This window comes from Nicotiana tabacum, chromosome 23 (genome assembly GCF_000715075.1).
Source record: "Nicotiana tabacum cultivar K326 chromosome 23, ASM71507v2, whole genome shotgun sequence".
Taxonomy (NCBI): Eukaryota; Viridiplantae; Streptophyta; class Magnoliopsida; order Solanales; family Solanaceae; genus Nicotiana; species Nicotiana tabacum.
In genome coordinates this window covers 27,328,286-27,349,467 of record NC_134102.1, presented here as the reverse complement: position 1 = coordinate 27,349,467, position 21,182 = coordinate 27,328,286, and the positions used below count along the sequence as shown (strand labels likewise).

At 38.4% G+C, this 21,182-nt stretch overlaps 1 protein-coding gene and 1 non-coding gene across 4 annotated transcripts; both read left to right on the top strand.

The window, feature by feature from the left end:
* The first annotated feature begins 12,967 nt into the window (after window positions 1-12,967).
* TRNAF-GAA (transfer RNA phenylalanine (anticodon GAA)) lies at window positions 12,968-13,040 on the top strand. Its single transcript has one exon. It is a non-coding gene; the product is annotated as a tRNA-Phe (tRNA).
* A 103-nt stretch (window positions 13,041-13,143) lies between these two features.
* LOC107797843 (serine/threonine-protein kinase WNK8-like) lies at window positions 13,144-19,187 on the top strand. Of its 3 annotated transcripts, none has more exons than XM_016620768.2 (8): window positions 13,144-13,911; window positions 15,940-15,977; window positions 16,130-16,357; window positions 16,446-16,666; window positions 16,800-16,957; window positions 17,042-17,435; window positions 17,853-18,695; window positions 18,792-19,187. In XM_016620768.2, exons 1-8 carry the CDS (start codon window positions 13,762-13,764, stop codon window positions 18,926-18,928), a joined length of 2,169 nt encoding a protein of 722 aa, XP_016476254.1. In that variant the 5' UTR covers window positions 13,144-13,761; the 3' UTR covers window positions 18,929-19,187. The 3 variants fall into 3 exon arrangements, with proteins under 3 accessions (XP_016476254.1, XP_075102870.1, XP_075102871.1); XM_075246770.1 differs by lacking the exon at window positions 13,144-13,911 and adding an exon at window positions 13,924-15,696; XM_075246769.1 differs by having other exon boundaries at window positions 17,853-19,187.
* The last annotated feature ends 1,995 nt before the right edge of the window (window positions 19,188-21,182 follow it).

The following is a 21,182-nucleotide window of genomic DNA, read 5'->3' as shown; positions in this document are numbered from 1 at the left end:
CCCAAGCGTGATATAAAGCCGATATGGCCTGCTGCAGGCGGGCAGCCCCGATCCATATAATAATAATATATATAAAGCTTATATGGCATGCTGGGGCGCGCAGCTCGATCCTGCAGGCGAGCAGCCCCGATCCCATAAATATTTTCACAATTTATGAACATGACTGAGTATGAAATGTACATTTTAAAATAATTAAAGTCAACAACAACACGACCCTATGGGTCCCAAAATATAGACATGTAGCCTAAACGTGATCTTTAATACGAGTCTCAGCTCAATTTCTCTAACACGTGGAGAATATTTGGATAATAACATGATTCTTTAATTTTTACAACTCCACAGAATTTATTTAAGTCACAATTTCTATGGTGCACGCCTACACGCTCGTCACCTAGCATGTGCGTCACCTCCAACAATTGATATAACACAAAATTCAGGGATTCATACCCTCAGAACCAAGTTTAGAAATGTTACTTACCTCAAAACCGCGAAATTCTTTATTCCGCTATGTCTTTGCCTCGCGAATTTGCCTCTGAAAGCCTTGTATCTAGTCACAATTAATTTGATTCAGTCAATACAAATTATTGAAACTAATTCCATATGAAAATACTAGTTTTCCAACAAAATCCGAAATTTAACTCAAAAATCGCTCGTGGGGCCCACGTCTCGGAACCCGACAAAAGTTATAAAATATGAACGCCCATTCAACCACGAGTCCAACCATATCAAATTTACCAAATTCCGACATCGACTCGACCTCCAAATCGTAAATTCTTATTTTGAAATCCCTAGACCCAAATACGTAATCTAGTCGAAATACTCAATGATAATCCAATATTATTGACTAACAATGATTACAAGTGACTTACCTCAAGTTTTCCCGTGAATTCCCCTCTGAAAATTGCCCCAAAACCGTGTTGGAAATGTCCAAAACTGGCAAAACCCGAAACCCCTTCGAAATGTATATTGTCCAGGGGTTCCGCACCTGCGACTCTCTTAGCCGCCTCTGCGGTCTCGCAGGTGCGAGAATCCAACCGCTTATGTGGTCTCCATCCCGCTTCTGCGAGGAGCAAGCCGCTTCTACGGCCTTTGCACTTATGCGGTCGCACAATCGCAGATGTGACACCGCTTCTGTGGACCATCTGCTCTCTTCTGCGGCCTCTGCCTCAACCCATGCCTGGTCGCTTCTGCGATGAAGCACACACTTCTGCGAGCTCGCACCTGCGAGCCAATTTTCGCAGGTGCGATTGCATCAGTAGGCAGCAGCAAGTTTCAATTGTTCTAAGTCCAAATTTAATCTGTTAACCATCTGAAACTCATCTGAGGCCCTCGGAACCTCAACCAAATAAACCAACAAGTCCTAAAACATCATACGAACTTAGTCGGGGCCTCAAATCACATCAAACAACGCTAAAACCATTAATCATACCCCAATTCAAGCTTAATGAAACTAAGAACTTTCAACTTCTACATTCGATGCCAAAACCTATCAAATCAAGTCTGATTGACCTCAAATTTTGCACACAAGGCATAAATGACACAACGGACCTATTCAAATTTCCAGAATCGAATTTCGACCTCGATATCAAAAAGTCAACTCCCTGGTCAAACTTTCAAACTTAAATTTCTAATTTCACCATCTCAAGCCTAATGTTGTTGCGGGATTCCATATAATTTTCCGTATACGCTCCTAAGTCCAAAATTACCATACAAAGCTATTGGAATCATCACAACTTTATTCCGGGGTCGTTTACACATAGATCGACATCCAGCCAACCTTTTCAACTTAAGTTTTAAACTTTGGAACTAAGTGTTCCAATTCATTCCAAGACCTCATCGGACCCAAACCAATTACCCCGGCAAGTCATATAACAGCTGTAAAGTACAAATTGAGCAGTAAATAGGGGAACAGGGTTGTAATACTTAAAATGACCGGTCGGGTCGTTACATTCTCCCCCTCTTAAACAAACGTTCGTCCTCGAACGGGTTAAGAATCATACCTGGAGCCTCAAATAGGTGTTGATATTTGCTCTGCATCTCCCACTCAGTCTCCCAAGTAGCTTCTCCGACTGGCTGGCCTCTCCACTGTACTTTCAGTGAAGCTATGTTCTTTAATCTCAACTTTCGAACCTGACGGTTTAAAATGGCCACCGGCTCCACATCATAAGTCAAATTACCATCCAACTGCACTATGCTGAAATCCAAAACATGAGACGAATCCCCGACATACTTCCGGAGCATAGATACATAAAACACTAGATGAACACCCGATAGATTAGGTGGCAATGCAAGTTCATAGGCCACCCCTCCAATCTTCTTAAATATTTCAAAAGGTCCAATATACATAGGACTCAACTTGCCCTTCTTTCCAAACCTCATAACACCCTTCATAGGCGAAACTCGGAGTAGTACCCTCTCTCATACCATGTAAGCAACATCGCGAACCTTCCGGTCGGCATAACTCTTCTATCTAGACTGCGCTGTGCGAAGTCGTTCCTGAATAAATTTAACCCTTTCCAAAGCATCTTGAACTAAATCAGTACCCAATAGTCTAGCCTCACCCGACTCAAACCAACCCACCAGAGATCGACATTGTCTCCCATATAAAGCCTCATACAGAGCCATTTGAATGCTCGATTGGTAGCTGTTATTGTAAGCAAACTCTATAAGTGGCAGAAACGGATCCCAAGAACCTCCAAAATCTATAACACATGCGCGTAGCATATCTTCCAATATCTGAATAGTGCGCTCGGACTGTCCGTTTATCTAAGGGTGAAATGTTATACTCAACTGTACCTGTGTGCCTAAGTCTCGTTGTACTGCCCTCCAAAACTATGATGGACACTGGCACACCATGAAGGCGAATAATCTCATGGATATAAATCTCAGTCAACCGCTCCGAAGAATAAGTAGTACCGACTGGAATAAAATGTGCGGACTTGGTCAACCAATCTACAATCACCCAAACAACATCAAACTTCCTCAAAGTCCATGGGAGTCTAACTACGAAGTCCATGGTAATACGCTCCCACTTCCATTCCGGAATTTCAAGTTTCTGAAGTAATACACCCGGTGTCTGATGCTCGTATTTTACCTGTTGACAATTTAAACACCGAGCTACAAACCCAACTATATCTTTCTTCATTTTTCTCTACCAATAGTGTTGCCTCAAGTCTTGTTACATCTTAGTGGCACCCGGATGAATGGAATACCGCGAACTATGGGCTTCTTCAAGAATCAATTCACGCAGCCCATCTACATTTGGCACACAAATCCGACCCTACATCCTCAATACTCCATCATCCCCAATAGTAAAATCTCTGGCGTCACCGTGCTGAACTATGTCCTTAAGGACAAGAAAATGGGGAGCATTATACTGGAGCTCTCTGAACACAAACTAGAACCCGACTGGGCTCTGAAACATCTAACCTTACGAACTGATTAGCCAAGGTCTGAACATCAACTGCAAAATGCCTTTCACCAACCGAAATGAATGCAAGGCTACACATACTCACCACTTTTCTACTCAAGGCATTGTCCACCATATTGGCCTTCCCGGGATGATACAAAATAGTAACATCATAATCCTTTAGCAGCTCCAAACATCTCTGCTGCCTCAAATTTAGATCCTTCTGTTTGAATAAGTGTTGAAGACTCCGATAATCTGTAAATACCTCACAAGAAACACCATAGAGATAGTGCCTCCAAATCTTCAATGCATGAACAATGGCTGCTAATTCTAAATCATAGATAGGGTAGTTCTTTTCATGTGGCTTCAACTGGCGCGAAACATAAGCAATCACTCTACCTTCCTGCATTAAAACACACCCAATACCAATCCGAGAAGCATCACAATACACTGTATAAGAACCAGAAGCTGAAGGAAAAACTAAAACTGGAGTTGTGGTCAAGGCAATCTTGAGCTTCTGAAAACTCTCTTCACACACGTCCGACCACCTGAATGGATCACCCTTCTAGGTTAATTTAGTCAAAGGAGATGCAATAGATGAGAAACCCTCCACGAAGCGACGATAATAACTGGCCAAGCCGAGAAAACTGTGAATCTCAGTAGCTGAAGATGGCCTGAGTCAACTCAGAACTGCCTCTATTTTCTTCGGATCCACCTTAATCTCTTCACTGGACACTATGTGTCCCAAGAATGCCACTGAACTATGCCAGAACTCACACTTAGAGAATCTGGCATAAAGTCTCTCCTCTCTCAGCCTCTGTAATACAATACCCCAAGTGTTGTGCATGCTCTTTCTCACTACGCGAGTACACCAGGATATCATCAATAAATACTACGACAAATAAATCAAGATATGGCTGGAATACACTATTCATCAAGTGCATAAATGTTGCTGGGGCGTTGGTCAGCCCAAAAGACATCATGAGAAATTCATAGTGACCATAACGGTTCCTGAATGCCGTCTTTAGAATATCCGAGTCACGAATTTTCAACTGGTGATACCCGGATCTCAAATCAAATTTGGAGAATACCTTCGCTCCTGAAGCTGGTCAAATAAATCATCAATACACGGCGAAGGATACTTGTTCTTGATTGTAACTTTGTTCAACTGCCTGTAGTCGATATACATCCGCATAGTACCATCTTTATTTTTCACAAATAGAACTGGTGCACCCTAAGGTGACACACTAAGCCTAATAAAACTCTTATTAAGAAGTTCCTGAAGTTGCTCTTTCAATTCTTTCAATTCAGCTGGTACCATACGAAACGGAGGAATAGAAATGGGTTGAGTGCCCGGTACCAAGTCAATACCGAAATCAATATCTTTGTCGGGTGGCATGCCCGACTGGTCTGCAAGAAATACATCCAGAAAATCCCGCACTACCGGTACATAATCAATAGTAGGAGTGTCTGCATCAACATCCCTCACAAAGGCCAAATATGACAAACACCCATTCCCAACCATACGTTGAGCCTTCAAGTAAGAAATTACCCTGCTGGGAACATAATCTGGAAAACCTCTCCGCTCGACCTTTGGCAATTCCGGTATCGCCAACGTCACCATTTTTGCGTGGCAGTCCAGAATAGCATGACATGGAGACAGCCAATCCATACCAAAGATTACATCTAAATCAACCATACTAAGCAGTAAGAGATCCATTTTAGTCTCCAGTCCCCAAATAATTATCACACACGACTGATACACACGGTCCACAATAATAGTATCGCCCACTGGCGTAGATACACGAACAGGTGAAACTAAGGACTCACGGGGCATATCCAGATAACGTACAAAATATGATGAAACATACGAATATGTAGAACCAAGGTCAAATAATATAGAAGCTTCCTTATGGCACACTGAGATAATACATGTGATCACTGCATTGGAAACAACGGCATCTGGCTTGGCAAGAAAAGCATAGAATCCGGCCTGAGCACCACCTGATCGGCCTCCCCCTCTTGGGCGACCCCTAGCTGACTGAGCCCCACCCCGAGCTGGCTGGGCGAGTGGTGGAGCAACTGGTGCAGGAGTCATAGCCTGACTCCTCTGCTAAACTGGACCTCGCAAAAAGCGGGGACAATATTTCCTCACATGACCCAGCTCTCTACACTCATAACAATCCCTCTCAAAAATTGGTGGCAAGTTCTGAGGTGGACCTCAAGAACCAGAATAACTACCAAAATAACCTGGTACAGATAAATCCTGAACTGATGGTGCATGAGATGAACTCTGAAATGGAAGTGCACCAAGAGAAGACTGACTCTGTTGAGCACTATATGAACCATGGCTAGCTGATGCGCCATGATGAGCTGAACGGGCAATCTGAGCGGGCCTATAAGGTCGACCCCTACTATGATAGGGCTGCCCCCCAGAAGGAACACCGCTGGAATTACCCGGACCACGAGGCCTCTTGGCTTTCCTCTCCTCACGCTCCTGAGTACGAACCATCTCTAGCCATCGAGCACTATCAACCACCTCGTCGAATCTAGCACCTGCTACATTCCCTAGAGTCATAACAAAACGGAATTGCTGGTTGAGCCCATTAATGAACCTTATGATTTTTTCCCTTTCAGTGGGAACCAACCAAACTGCATGACGAGCCAACTCTAAAAACCACATCTCATACTGAGTCACGGACAAGTCCTCCTAACGTAAATATTCAAACTACCTGCGCAGTTCCTCTCTGCGGGTCTGTGGCACAAACTTCTCCAGAAATAATATGGAGAACTCATTCCATGAAAGTGGTGCTGCACCAACTGGTCTGCTCCTCTCATAAGTCTCCCACCATCTGAAGGCAGTCCCAGAAAACTGAAAAGTAGTGAACGATACCCCACTGGTCTCCAGAATACCTGTTTTCCGAAGCATCCGCTGGCATTTATCCAGGAAACCTTGAGCATCCTCTGACTCAGCACCGCTAAATGATGGAGGTCAAATCCTCCCAAATCTCTCAAGTCTCATCTGCTCATCATCGGCCATAACGGGGATCACCTAGGCCTAAGCAGCTGCAACCGGCTGGACTGGTGGTGCCCCCGGTATCTGAAGTCCCTGCACTACCTGCTATAGAGTACGGGCAACAGGGGTATGAGTACCTCCCCGGCCTGAGAAGTGGCTGGTGCGGCCTGAGCCGAAACCAACTGAGCAAGGCCAGTGCAAACTGTCAATATCTATGCTAGAGCCTCCTGAAGGACTGAAATAACAATAGGCACAGCTGGTGCCTGAGCTGGTCTTGTTGGCTCAGCTATATCTGGAATCTGCTCCTGAGCTGGAGCAACTGGTGGTGCTACAGGTGTTGCTCCAACTGTTGTACGAGCTACACCTCGACCTCTATCTCGGCCCTGACCTCTACCATGGCTCCGGCCTCACGCGGCCCTAACTGGTGGCACTGGCAGCTGACTGTCCGATCCGGTAGTACGTGTCCTCACCATCTGTGAGAGAATAGAATAACAAAAATTTAGTTTTCGGAATCAACAAATTCGCACGATAGAATACAAGAAAGTGAAATATTCCTAAGGGTTCGGCAGCCTCTCGAAGATAAGTACAGACATCTCTGTACCGATCCGCAAGTCTCTACTAAACCTGCTCATGACTCGTGAGACCTATGTAACCTAGGCTCTAATACCAACTTGTCACGACCCAAAATCCCATATCGTGATGGCACATATCTCAATACTAGGCAAGCCGACAACCTCAATAAAACACAATATCTGTTAAGTTTGAAAACATAATGTTTGAATGCAATAGAAAACCTCAAAAATACGGATATAAAACACTCCCAAAACCCGGTGTCACTGAGTACATGAGCATCTATATGATAACAAAGTCTGACTGATAAAAACACTATCTGAAAATATAGAACAGTACAATAACTAAAAGGAAGAGAGTCAAGGTCAGCGAACGCCAGGCAACTACCTTGATAGTCTCCAACTAATAATACTCTGAGATCTAACAGTCGCCGTGTCCGAAAGCACCTGGATCTGCACACGAGGTGTAGAGTGTAGTTTGAGTACAACCAACTCAATAAGTAACAAGACTAACCTTTGGGCTGAAAGTAGTGACGAGCTCAGCAGGTACAGTCTAGTATAGAAATAACAGTACAGAAATGTAGGCATTCTTTCAAGTTCAATAGTTAAACTCAGTACAAGTAAAATATATCAATACTGAATGATATAAGGAATATGATATCTCAGTGGGAAAACCTCGTATACTCACGATCACAAATTACTCGGTCACTTAGTACTATATATGGCCAATCCAGCCCAGGGAAGTTCCATCCCGTATATATATACATCAACTGACAGTGAGTGACTCAGTACCTTATAAGGCCAAATCCAGCCCAGTGGTAAATTTATCCCCACGTAATGTTACTTACCTCAAAACCACGTAATTCTCAGAACCAAGCTTAGAAATGTTACTTACCTCAAAACCACGTAATTCTTTATTCCGCTATGCCTTTGCCTCGTGAATTGGCCTCTAAAAGCCTCGTATCTAGTCATAATTAATTCAATTCAGTCAATACAAATTATTGGAATTAATTCCATATGAAAATACTAATTTTCCAACAAAATCCAAAATTTAACTCAAAAATTGCCCGTGGGGGACGTCTCGGAACCCGACAAAAGTTACAAAATATGAACGCCCATTCAACCACGAGTCCAACCATACCAAATTTTAACATCAACTCGACCTCCAAATCTTAAATTCTTATTTTGAAATCCCTAGGCCCAAATCCTCTAATTTTACCTCAAAAACACGTAATCTAGTCAAAATACTCAATGATAATCTAATATTATTGACTAACAATGATCACAAGTGACTTAACTCAAATTTTTCCGTGAATTCCCTCTGTAAATCGCCCCAAACCGGTGTTGGAAATGTCCAAAAATGGCAAAAATCGGAACCTCTTCGAAATGTATATTGTCCATGGGTTCCTCACATGCGACTCACTTAGCCGCTTCTGCGGTCTCGCAGGTGTGAGAAACCAACCGCTTTTGCGGTTTGCCAAGGCTGGCCTCCCTTCGCTTCTGCGGTCGCCATCCTGCTTCTGCGGGCTCCCTTCTGCGGCCTTTGCGCTTCTGCGGTCGCATAGTCGCAGATGCGATGCCGCTTCTACGGACCATCTACTCGCATCTGCGGCCTCAATCTTAACCCATGCTTGGTCGCTTCTGCGATGAAGCACACGCTTCTGCGAGCTTACACATGTGAGTCAATTTCCGCAGGTGCGATTGCATTAGTAGGAAGCAGCAAGTTTCAATTGTTCTAAGTCCAAATTTGATCCGTTAACCATCTGAAACTCATCTAAGGCCCTCGGGACCTCAACCAAATATACCAACAAGTCCTAAAATACCATACGAACTTAGTCATGGCCTCAAATCACATCAAACAACGCTAAAATCATGAATCATACCCCAATTCAAGCTTACTGAAACTAAGAACTTTCAACTTCTACATTCGATGCCGAAACCTATCAAATCAAGTCTGATTGACCTCAAATTTTGCACACAAGCCATAAATGACACAACGTACCTATTCAAATTTCTAGAATCGGATTCCGACCTCGATATCGAAAGTCAACTCCCTGGTCAAACTTCCAAACTTAAATTTTTAATTTTGCCATTTCAAGCCTAATGTTGCTACGGGCTTCCATATAATTTTTCGTACCCGCTCCTAAGTCCAAAATCACCATACGGAGCTATTGAAATTATCAAAACTTTATTCCGGGGTCGTTTACACATAGATCGATATCCAGCCAACCTTTTCAACTTAAGTTTTAAACTTTGAAACTAAGTGTTCCAATTCATTCCAAGACCTCACCGGACCCAAACCAATTACCCCGACAAGTCATATAACAACTGTAAAGTACAAATTGAGCAGTAAATTGGGAAATAGGGTTGTAATACTCAAAACGACCGACCGGGTCATTACAATAGGTATGGACATCATCATACCGATCCGCAAGACTTTATTAGACACTTGCTCATGACTCGTAGAACCTATGAACCTAGAGCTATTATACCAACTTGTCATGACCTAAAATTCAACTAGTCGTGATGGCACCTAACCCAATTCGCTAGGTAAGCCAAATAACAGTAAACATAATTTAATAATAAAATTTATAGTCAAAAGTGAAATAACTGAATACTTATACAACTCCCCATGGACTGGTAGTACAAGTCATGAGCCACTAAGACTGGTAGTACAACTCACGTGCTAATAATCACAATTCACCCGGCATAGTCACGAGCTCAATATAACAATTCGCTGGGCGTGGTCACAGGAACAACAACACACTCCGCCCGGCATGCTCACAGGCATAACAACACAATATGTCCGGCGTGGTCACAGGCATCCAGTCCAAATCATATCACATATAAGCAAATATACAAGAATACATGTATGTGATCAACGAATATCATATTTGATGCTCCTGGACTGGAATAAGTGACTTGCTAAAGTGTATGCATGTGTAAAGTGTGCTATCATAGCTCAAATCGGTAGTTTCATCACAGAAATAACAATTACCAAGTTTATTCATGGAATTAGCTTCTTCGTAACCTCAAACATAGTTCAAATAGTTCACAACAATGTTACAATTACGAGAAACATTATAGCTTAAAGCTTGACAGTCAATTCTAGGCATATCATAGCCTAAGCACTACCTCGGGCATGGAAGAATACCTCGGTACTCGCACATAGGCTCAAACCCCACACATATGCGCACCCATAGCACGTAGCTATCACAAATTATTCAGAAAACTAGTGCCTCAACCAAGTTTAGATAGGATACTTACCTCAAGCAAGCCCAAACAAATACCGAGCAAGCCAAACAACACTCTAGAAATGCCATCTCGCGCGTATCAACCTATGAATGGCTCAAAACTAGCCAAAAGCAACTCAAAAACATCAAATAATACCATCGGAGACAAACTCAATCGATAAAGGTCTAATCTTTAATCAATTACTTAAACTCAACCAAAAAGTCAAACAGTCCATATGGTGAAAATCCTCACTAAAATCTCTCAAAACCGAGCTCCAAATCATAAATAATGATAAAAAGAACCAAAACCTCGATATATAGTGAGTCTTCCCAAGTAAGTCGCTCCTGCGAAAATCGATGATCCCAGACCTCTCTCACTTGCGGAATATACTCCGCTTCTGCGACATCGCAGGTGCGAGGAAATGCTCCACATCTGCGCCAAGGCGACCGCATCTGTGCCTTCGTAGATCCGATGAAATCTCCGCATATGCGAACTCCTGCCTCCAGCTCCAATTTGCGCTTATTCGCTACATGTGCCGCTTCGGCGGCTCCTCACCTGTGCCCAAGGCTCTGCAGGAGCGCTCACACCAAGTCCATCCCAAACCAGCATAGTCAAAATGATCCAAAACGATCTGAACCACGTCTGAAACTCACTCGAGCCCCTCGGAACCTCGTCCGAATATACCAAAAAGTTCCAAAATATAATACGGACATATTCGAGGCCTCAAATTACACATAACAATATCGAAACGACGAATTGCACCTCAAATCAAACTTGAAGAACTATTGAACTTTCAATTTCCAAAACTCACAATGATTCATATCAAATAAACCCGAAGTGACTTCAAATTTTGTACACAAGTTTCAAATGACATAACGAACCTATTCCAACTCCTGGAACAATAATTCAAATATGGTATCATCAAAGTCAACTCTCGATCAAACTTATGAACATTCCAAACCTTTCAATTTTTAACTTTCGCCAAATAGTATCGAAACCCTAGAAACACCATCCGGATCACCATCCGGACCACCGGGCATACGCTCAAGCCCAAAATCACCATCCGGACCTAACGAAATCATAAAAACTCCGATCCAAGGCCATATACACCAAAGTAAACTTGGTCAACTCTTCCAAAACAATTCTGAATTACCTGAAAACCAAAACCAATAATTCACACAAGTCATAATACATCGTATGAAGCTACTCAAAACTTCAAACAGCTAAACGGAATGCAAATGCTCAAAAGGACCGGTTGGATCGTTACAAAAATAGTGTTTCGATATTGTGGGACCATATTTACCGACCAATGGTGGTCGCTATATTTATTTGAAATTTGTTATTTGACATTTGTGACCAAGTAATTTTGTTTTCGACCGATTTCGGTTAGTTTTCGCTTCCGATCAATTTTGGTTGGAATGCCCTGGACGATATTTCGCCAGTATCTATTAGTTAGTAGAATTTTATAAGCAAAGTAATATATCTTGTATTCATTTGCTTTGTGCCAATATCCATAGGGAGTAATTACTTTTTTCGGTATACATAGTCTCTACCAACATAAGGGCTCCAACATAATTATTCCCTATATTTTCTTGCTTACGAATTATGGGCTTTGAAGTTTTCATTATTCTATAATAGCCGCTCTCAAAATAATAGCCGAAAAATATATATTTTTGTATGTATATACATTCTGAATGTTATATACAAAAATTATAAAATTTTATAAATTTTTTCGGCTATTAAATGTAAATAGTTTATGACGCAGGATAAAAGTGATAATACCGTATAAAGATTTGAGGTTTCTACGTCTTTGTAAGATCATTCACTGTAAAGAGATATTCTTTTTCTTTTGAATTTTGCTTTCCATCTGTCCATCTCATAGTAAGAAGAAAAAAAAACTTTACACTATTGGTGGATATCAGTTGAACTTTAACCAATAATATTTACTAGTCTGTTTAGATATTATTGGAAGGCGGCTAAATCTCATAATACAATAAAGTAAGGCGTTTTAATTTAACTTGAAAACAACAATATTTAACAAAGTCACTACGCAAATTGTAGTTTTTAAAACGAAAATGAATCTACCTGCTTCAACTAATACCTAATCTTTCTCCTTTCTTTTTTCTTTCAGTTACTATTCTGGTCATTTTCTATTGTATCCAAACAGTTAGGCGGCATTAGACTCTGTGAAACAATTTCTGAATTTCTTATAAACTCTTTTAAAAAAACGATTCTTTAAGTTTTGTTCAATGAGTAGTTTTCTGGATAAAGGTACTATAGGGTGTTAATTTATGAAAAAATCTTCTTCCACCCACAAATCTTCCAAATAAAACAATTTACACATTTTTCCTCTATACACAAGATATTATTCTCCAAATTTTATTTTTAAAAAATATGAACCAATTTGGATAGGCTAATTCCAGATTATTTTTTTTTTTTTTTGGGTAGTGAATGATTTTTATAGAGTTAACAATGAGGCATGTATAAAGTAAGTACGTTGGGTTGTTATAGTAGTTATTCCACTCGTTCTAATCGAAATCATATTCTTTATATTGATGATCAGTTTATTAAATATAGAACCCAAAGCAACAAGAATAATTTTATTTTACATTAAAATTAAAATATCTAATAAACAAAACGAAAGCTCTATATATTGCAAAAAATTCACATAGAATTGCAAAATTTAGATAATTTGAAACTAACAAATATTAAACTAATGATTTGAGAATAGAACAGTCAGCGGGGATAGCTCAGTTGGGAGAGCGTCAGACTGAAGATCTGAAGGTCACGTGTTCGATCCACGTTCACCGCATTATTATTCTTTTAATTTTTTCCAACTCTTTTTTTATTTTTTTTCTATTTAAACACAGAGACCGATCGCACAAGTGTTTGGTCTCTTATTATATCTTCATCAATTCCACTTGCCCTTGTTAATAACCTACCCTTTCCTTCCTTCTCTCCAACTTTTTCGTTTTGCCCTTTCCATCCTTTATCCCATTAATCTTTTCTCATCTATATTTATTCTTTAACATAAAAAGACTAGTGTTGGCTTAAAATCCTTTAATTGTTTTTTGTTAGAAGAACTTGAGAAAGAGAAAAGAGGTGTGTGTTGAATGAAGAACACATCAAGAAATTCGTGGTATAATGGAGAGTGGTGTTATGGTCGTGAATACAAGATTGTTGTCCTCGTTAATGTCGACATCTAATACAATCTGCATGTCATCGACTTCTAATAATTTTGTCGATCATAATAATGCCCTTATTGCTTCTATTCTCAATTCCCAAGGCCGATTCCGACGACAAAAAATGTTCCACCAACACACGTTCGACATTATCTTCCTTGTGTGTTTCTTCCTACGTGGCCTTTTGGGACATGCAAAAACGTCACCTTTTCTTGAAAAAATCCTTGTCTGCCTTTGAATATTATTAGGTTGTCTGTTTGGCTTGTCTTTGTTCTTGTCTTTTTTTCTCCCTTTTCCTTTCCTTCTTCTTCTTCGTTGTCTTCTCTTGTTGCTTTTTGGTTGTTGAACAGAATGATTTCCGGGGCTGGAATTGGAATTGGGAATGGGGACCCTTTAGGATGTTGTACAAATAACAAAGGCGGATCTAATGGATGGACTAATGAAGCACACTACTTGCAAAATGACTACGTTGAGAAAGACCCCAATGGTCGATATGTTCGGGTAATTGATCTCTAATTCCTATTGGTTATTTGTTATTAATATTATATTATTTAATAATATACCGAGAGATTTATTTCTGTCGTTATGCCATAGTTACTGAGGGACTCTGTTGGTTGCTTTTTTTACTAAGGAGCGATTTACCGACCGACCATGTACCGACGGTTTCCTGTCAGTAAAGCCTTGCTATTGAGGGACGTCCCTAAGTTATAATCCGCTTCACTAAAGGGGGACTTTTAGTAGTGTGATCATGTATTATTCTAGTGATTTAAGTGTTGATTTAAAATAAGATGTTACCAACAAAATAAGTCACATGGTTTAACATTTAAATCACATGGAAATGAAGTTGTCTCGAAAGATCTATAATTTTTTGGAATTAGTGCAGACTTAGCTAATAATAGGGCACAATGGAAGAAAAAGATTCATATCTACTAGTTGAAAATAGGTTTTGGCTTGTTAGCACGCTGTTTTTGAATCTATTGTTTTTCTAGGAATATTTTGACCTTATCATAGATTTATATGTCAGTAAAATTATAGAGAATTTCTAATATTGTTATTATTACTATTTTTATATATATTTATTTAGTATTGATGATGACATAAGTTGATCTTAAATAAAAAAACATGATCCCAAACTTGTTCAGGCTGAGGCGATGTTGTTGTTTAACAGTTAAAACTTAGTTAAGTTTGGAAATTTGATAGTGCTTGACTGAAAAGCACATGATTTGAGTTGTTGAAGGTTCAATTTTCTAAGTTGAATTCCATGAGGAACAAAATTGCAATTTTCCCGTTTAGATGTTATTTCCTGTTATTTAAGTTTGATGGCTTGTGTCAAATGCAAAAGTTTAAATTTTATTAGAAGGTTATCACCATGTAGGCAGAATTTGAGGTGGTCTTAGCTGAGATGCAAATAAAGATTTTTCCAAAACAGCGAATGGTCAGAGCAAATCAAGAACCTGCAATTCAATAATTCCTTGGCTGGTTTTGATTAGTAGTTCAAAACCAAGTGCCATGGCAATTTTATTAGAAAACAATGTCAATGTTGCTTTATTGGAAAAATTATTGGCATTGATGAGTTATACACATTTGCAGTGAGTTTTGCTAAATTTTTAAGATGGTTTGGTTAAACATGTTTTTCATTAACTGTCAAATGGTAAGAGTTTGAAAAATGGGAAACTTAAAAAAGGATGTAAAAGATAAGGGAGTTAAGAAAGGTCATCTTGAAGATCCCAAGGTATTTGAAAAATAAAATTCAAGATATATATGGTGGTAGGTCAATAGAAACTAACCGAGCAGCTTAAGAGAAAATTCAAATTACTCAAGAAAAGGAGGCATTGCTCACCAGAAGGAGGGAAAGAAATTTGATTAAATTTTTGGTAGTAATGATGTATAGAATTTGACAGCCATGATCATCTGACGAGCATGGTTAAATATATGCTGATCTACTTATCTTTCATTTTTGTTGCAATACTATATGGCAGGACGACCATTGCTCGAAATAATATCCTGCTCTTATCAAGTTCAAACTGCATTTCTATTCCTATATTGTTATACTATATAATAATAAACAAGGCATAGCTGGTATTTGTCTTGTTATTAAGGAATGGCGTTTTTTAGTATTTTCATATGCTTAAAATTCTATTAGTACCTGATATTGCTCGTGATTTGGTTGTTCTACTTACTGTTTCCTGACTTTTAAACTACTTTATTTCTTCTCTATACTGTTGTGATTTACATGTTTTCTTGGAGCCGAAGGTCTAACGAAAACAGTGTCTCTACCTGCACAAGGTAAGGGTAAGGTTGAGTACACACTACCCTCCCCAGATCCATATTTGTGAAATTATACTGGGTTTGTTGTTGTTGTTGTTGGATGGATATTAATTATAAGAAAAGAAGAAAGGGGATATGGGAGTCTCTTTATAGAAGCACCTGCATTTGTTGTTGTTGTTTCCTTTGTTTAGCAGACAAAGCTTTAAAAGTATCATTTCATTGACAATCCTTTATAGCACATGCATTTGTTTTCTCCTACAGTATAATGAAGTATTGGGCAAGGGAGCATTCAAGACTGTGTATGTTCCTCAACTTTGTCTCGTTTTATTTTTTTATTTTCATTTTGATTCTGAAATTGTCTATCGGAAACAGCCTCTCTATTATAGGGGTAAGGTCTGTTGATGTCTTGTTGTTGTTGTTGATTTTGATATGTGAGGGAATTGTGTTTTAGCTATAAGGCATTTGACTTACTTGAGGGAACTGAAGTTGCATGGAGCCGAGTGAAAATCGATGATGTGTTGCTGTCACCAGAAAGTTTGGGAAAATTATATTCAGAGGTTCATCTTCTGAGACAGTTGAAACATGAAAATATAATGAAGTTATATGATTCATGGATTGATGACAAGAAGAGGACAGTTAACATGATCACCGAGCTCTTCACATCCGGGAACTTGAGACGGTGAGTTTTCTTGATAGTTTAATTTCTCATTTTCTTCATTTGCTTATTATATATTCTCTTAAAGTACTAATTTATTTCATGGCTATAGATACCGTAAGAAGTATCAAAGTGTCGATATGAAGGCTATAAAGAATTGGGGAAGGCAGGTTCTCCAAGGTTTGGACTATCTCCATAGTCAGAACCCGCCTATAATTCACAGGGACTTGAAATGCGACAATATTTTTGTCAATGGAAATCATGGGGAAATCAAGATTGGGGACCTTGGATTGGCGACGATTATGGAGCAGCGTACTGCCAAGAGTGTTATTGGTATGGTTATTTCCCGTAGTTTAATTTTAGACAAGATTTCGTCCATTTGTGGAATTACACTGAGTTTGTTGTTGTTCTTGTTTTTGGACAAGATTTCTTCTGGAGTACTGACTTTATCTATTGCTATATAAAGGGACCCCCGAATTTATGGCCCCAGAGCTCTACGAAGAAGAGTATAATGAACTAGTGGATATATATTCCTTCGGAATGTGTATGCTGGAAATGGTAACTTTTGAGTACCCTTACAGCGAGTGCAAGAATCCTGCTCAAATTTACAAGAAAGTTAGCTCAGTAAGTTCAATAATTTGATTCTTAAATTGTGTTCTCTACTTGAAATTGTGTCATTCTTCAAACTAAAGAACTTTGCATTATCAGGGCATTAAACCTGCTTCCCTCGGCAAGGTTACTGATTCTGAAGTCAAAGGATTCATCGAAAAATGTTTGGTTGTAGCATCCGAGAGGTTGTCAGCCAAGGAACTCCTGAAAGACCCGTTTCTTCAATGTGAAAACTTGAAGGAGTCGGTCCATAATCCATTTCAGTTACCTAAACAATGTCCTAAATCTTTGAGTTTGTCGAAACCTTTGCCACATTCCATGGATGTGGATTCAGAGTATAACCAATCTATGTGTACAGACTCTAATTGTGGAAGTCCTCGTGTTCCGGTTTTGGAATTCCAGAGATGTCATCAGAACAATGAATTTAAATTAATGGGGAAGAAGAATGACGATAACTCAATTTCATTGACCTTTCGAATCAGAGATCCTGCTGGTAAGTAAATGACTATCAATTTGTCCCTCTATCCCGTTTTCTACGACAAATTTTTCTTTTTAGTCCGTTCCAAAAAGAATTACATCTTTTAACATTTAGAAACAAGCTAACTTTAAACTTTTCATTTTATTTTTAATGAGATGATTTATGTCACAGAAATGACTATAGCTTGTTTTAAACCACAATTTTCAAATGCCTTTATTCTTTCTTAAGCTTTGTACTCAGTTGCTCTACCTTTATAAGATACGGGTAAGATCTGTGTAGGATTATAATGATTTTCTGTGGTTGTTGTTGTTGTTATAAGCTTCGTAACCAGTTAAACACCGTCACATAGGATGGAGGAAGTCATTTATTTTACTTTTCAGCATTGTGGAATCAGATATCATCTTTCTTATTCCAAACATTTGGTTATTGCAGGTAGTATAAGAAATATACACTTCATTTTCTATCTTGATACAGACACTGCACCTTTAGTTGCGGCAGAGATGGTTGAACAACTGCAGCTAGCTGATCATGACGTAGCTTTTATTGCTGACTTTATTGATTACCTAATAATGAAGATATTTCCAGCTTGGAATCCTTCCTCTGGAGACCATTCTAGCGGAGGGAGAAGTCCAAGCAAACAACTGCGAGAAAGTTGCCTAACAGACTTGACCGGTTGCTCGAACAAGTCCATAGGTCACCAAGATGTTATTTCTGACTTCAATGTGGAAACTCATGTAATTGCTCGAACTAATGAAGGTGATATGTATGTGAATTCAGATGGCACTTCTCATCATGTTACATTTGATTCGCCAACGCATTTGGTGCCCGTTGATGATGAAAAGTCTCAAGGATCAGTTGTTTCTAAGATTACGACTGCAAATGCTGATATTAGGAATGAGAATTCGTTTGGATGCTTCGACGATCATGTTAATGATGGAGTTTCTAAAAGTTGTAGTACAAGCATCTCGGAGATGGATTTCAGGTACTTGTTCCACGACGAATGCACAATGCAGGAAAACGATGATGATACATTAAATGAATATGGGAAGGATTCAGAGCTGACTTATATAGATATCGACAGAATTTCTAGAGGCATGAGCTTGTCGAGTAGTTCTTTTTCCTCCTTGGTTGACAAAGATGAGGATACAGAGCTAAAATTGGAGCTCAAAGCAATTGAATTGCAGTATCAGGAGTGGTTTCAAGAACTCTCAAGAATGAAGGAAGAGGAACTAGAAACTTGCACGAAGCGATGGACGACTAAGAAAAAGTTGGCAGGTAACTGAATGAGAGTGGCTGACAACTTTCTTCATATATCCAAGTTTTTCTCATAGATTAACGATTAGCGTTTCTTCTTTTACTACACGTAATCAGAAGGTCACGGGTTCAAGCCGCGGAAACAGTCTATTGCAGAAATGCAGGGTACGGCTGCATATATTAAACCCTTTGCGCTTAGCGGGAGTTTAGTGCACCGGACTGCCCTTCTTGCTATGCGTAACTTTATAACTTGAATCCGTGGAGGATCTTGGTCACGTTTTAGACATAATGGAAATCATTTTATAGGCGGATATTTGAGTATGTGAAGATCATATAAACCTATATAACTTTAGATAGTTGTATAGTTTTGTTTGTTCCAATCTTGGCTTTGTTTTCTCTTTTTCTTTTCTTTTCTTTTTATAAATTAGCCACAGCTTCCCCCGTTCTTTGCAAGGATGCAAATGTCACGACAATTTAACTTGTAAATATATATGATTGGTCCTTAATTTCTAATCTGCAGTCTGTTGCTGGTTGTAAAAGAAGTAAGCGTGGTTCATTAGGCTTACCTGTACGTTGCTAATGGTTGTATATGGTTTTGGTTGGATCCACACTTATTGGTTTCTGGGGCCTTTGTGCAAATGGCGTATTTTGAGGCTACTATTTAAATTGTATCCCCCGATAGTCTTAGAGACTGTTTGGTCAAGCTTCAAAAATCTAACTTATTTTGAAAAATATTTTTTTAAAAGTATTTTTGGTAATAAGCAGTTTGTGTTTGGCTAATTAGTTTGAAAAATACTTTCGAGCAACAATTAGTGTTTGATCAAGCTTTTAAAATATTGATAATATGAATATCTATATTATTCCTGCTTTTTGAATGATCATTTTTTACTTGTCAAAATGCATATTGTGGTAGTACACCATTTATGCAAAAGGAGAGACATGTATTTACTTATTTTTTTTTTTAGGTGTTTCTTTTAAAGGAAGAAGGTAATCTCTGCCAAATGTTGAATTGCTCTTTGCTTTGTATTATATAACACTTTAATAACAGTTTGTAACCTAAATTAATATCATTATTTCATGATCAACATTTAGTCATGAGTACACCTGCAAATTAGTTTTTTTATTTTGTATTAATATTTACATATTTCTTCAATGATAATGATGTATTTAATAATTTATTTACAGTAATCGATATTAGTTTTATTGACAAAGCTAAAAAGAGTGCAACTTCTTGGATCCGTATGACCGTATCCTTTACATTTTACACGTAACACTTAAAATATGGGTTATTCTATATGTAATACACGTGTATCTAGAGACTAATAATATAGGTAATACCTTAGCTTGTTCAGTAATATTTTCCTTTGAAATTCAAATGCAGAGCCACTTTAATACATATTAGAATGTATGTCCCAAAAATGTGCGGGATGAAGGTACCGGGAGCTTATACTTTTGGACAAAGTCAAAATGTTTCTTTTTTCTTTCTTGTGACAAGCGAACAAAGCATTAGTCGAAATGAAGTTCGTTGGGACTGCATAAGTTCAACAATAATACATGGATAAGTATGTATAAAGAAAGAACTATTTTTTTAAAGTATTTATTACACCAAATCAAACAGTCTATAAAAAATAATCTCAATATACTAATTTCAACACTACTAATACATCCTATTCAATTCAGTATTATTCCTATACTTTACCAAACCCCCTAATAGTATTTCATATTTACTGTGTAAAGGAGTTCGACGTAATATTCCTCAGTCCTCCATAATTAATACTACCTACCCTAAATAAAGGATTAAAAATTACAAAAAGATACAAGAGAGAAGAAGTTCCATTTACATGAAATTCCTATTATTTTTCTCTTATTGCAGCCAGGAAGAAGAGTCCAAACTGCTAACTATTTCTCAAGGTGATGTGATAACTATCCATAGAGAATATACCATACAACATGATAAAACCAACGGGTTTTATTTATTCATTTTAGTTTCTAACGTATGCTCAGACATAAAGCAAATAATAATGGGAGAATAACACAGCACCACTTTGGCAGGAATATATATATTCGAAGATATCATTTTCACACATGTATTTACTTGAAAGTTCTCATTGTAATTTGTATTTATATATGTTTGACTAGACATGATATTCAAAAATGTAAAGAAACACTTGTGAATCTATGATGTTAAATTAATGGTGCGCATAACACATCAAGAAATTCTATGAATTTTATGATTTTATATGAAAGTTTCTTATTAAGGGTAAAAATAGAAATATTATTGAAATTAAAAGCACGCTCAAATATAAAAATATATATATATATATATATATATTCTTTTATTAAGGAGACTAAAAAGGAAAATAAAACTCATAAATACAGCGGATTGGATGGAGTATTATATTCAGGTAACGTAGACAAAAAATATATATAGACAATTATTTGTTATTATAAGTCATCTTAATTTGACAGTGTAGAATTTTGACATTGTTAAGAGCACAAAATTTGTCA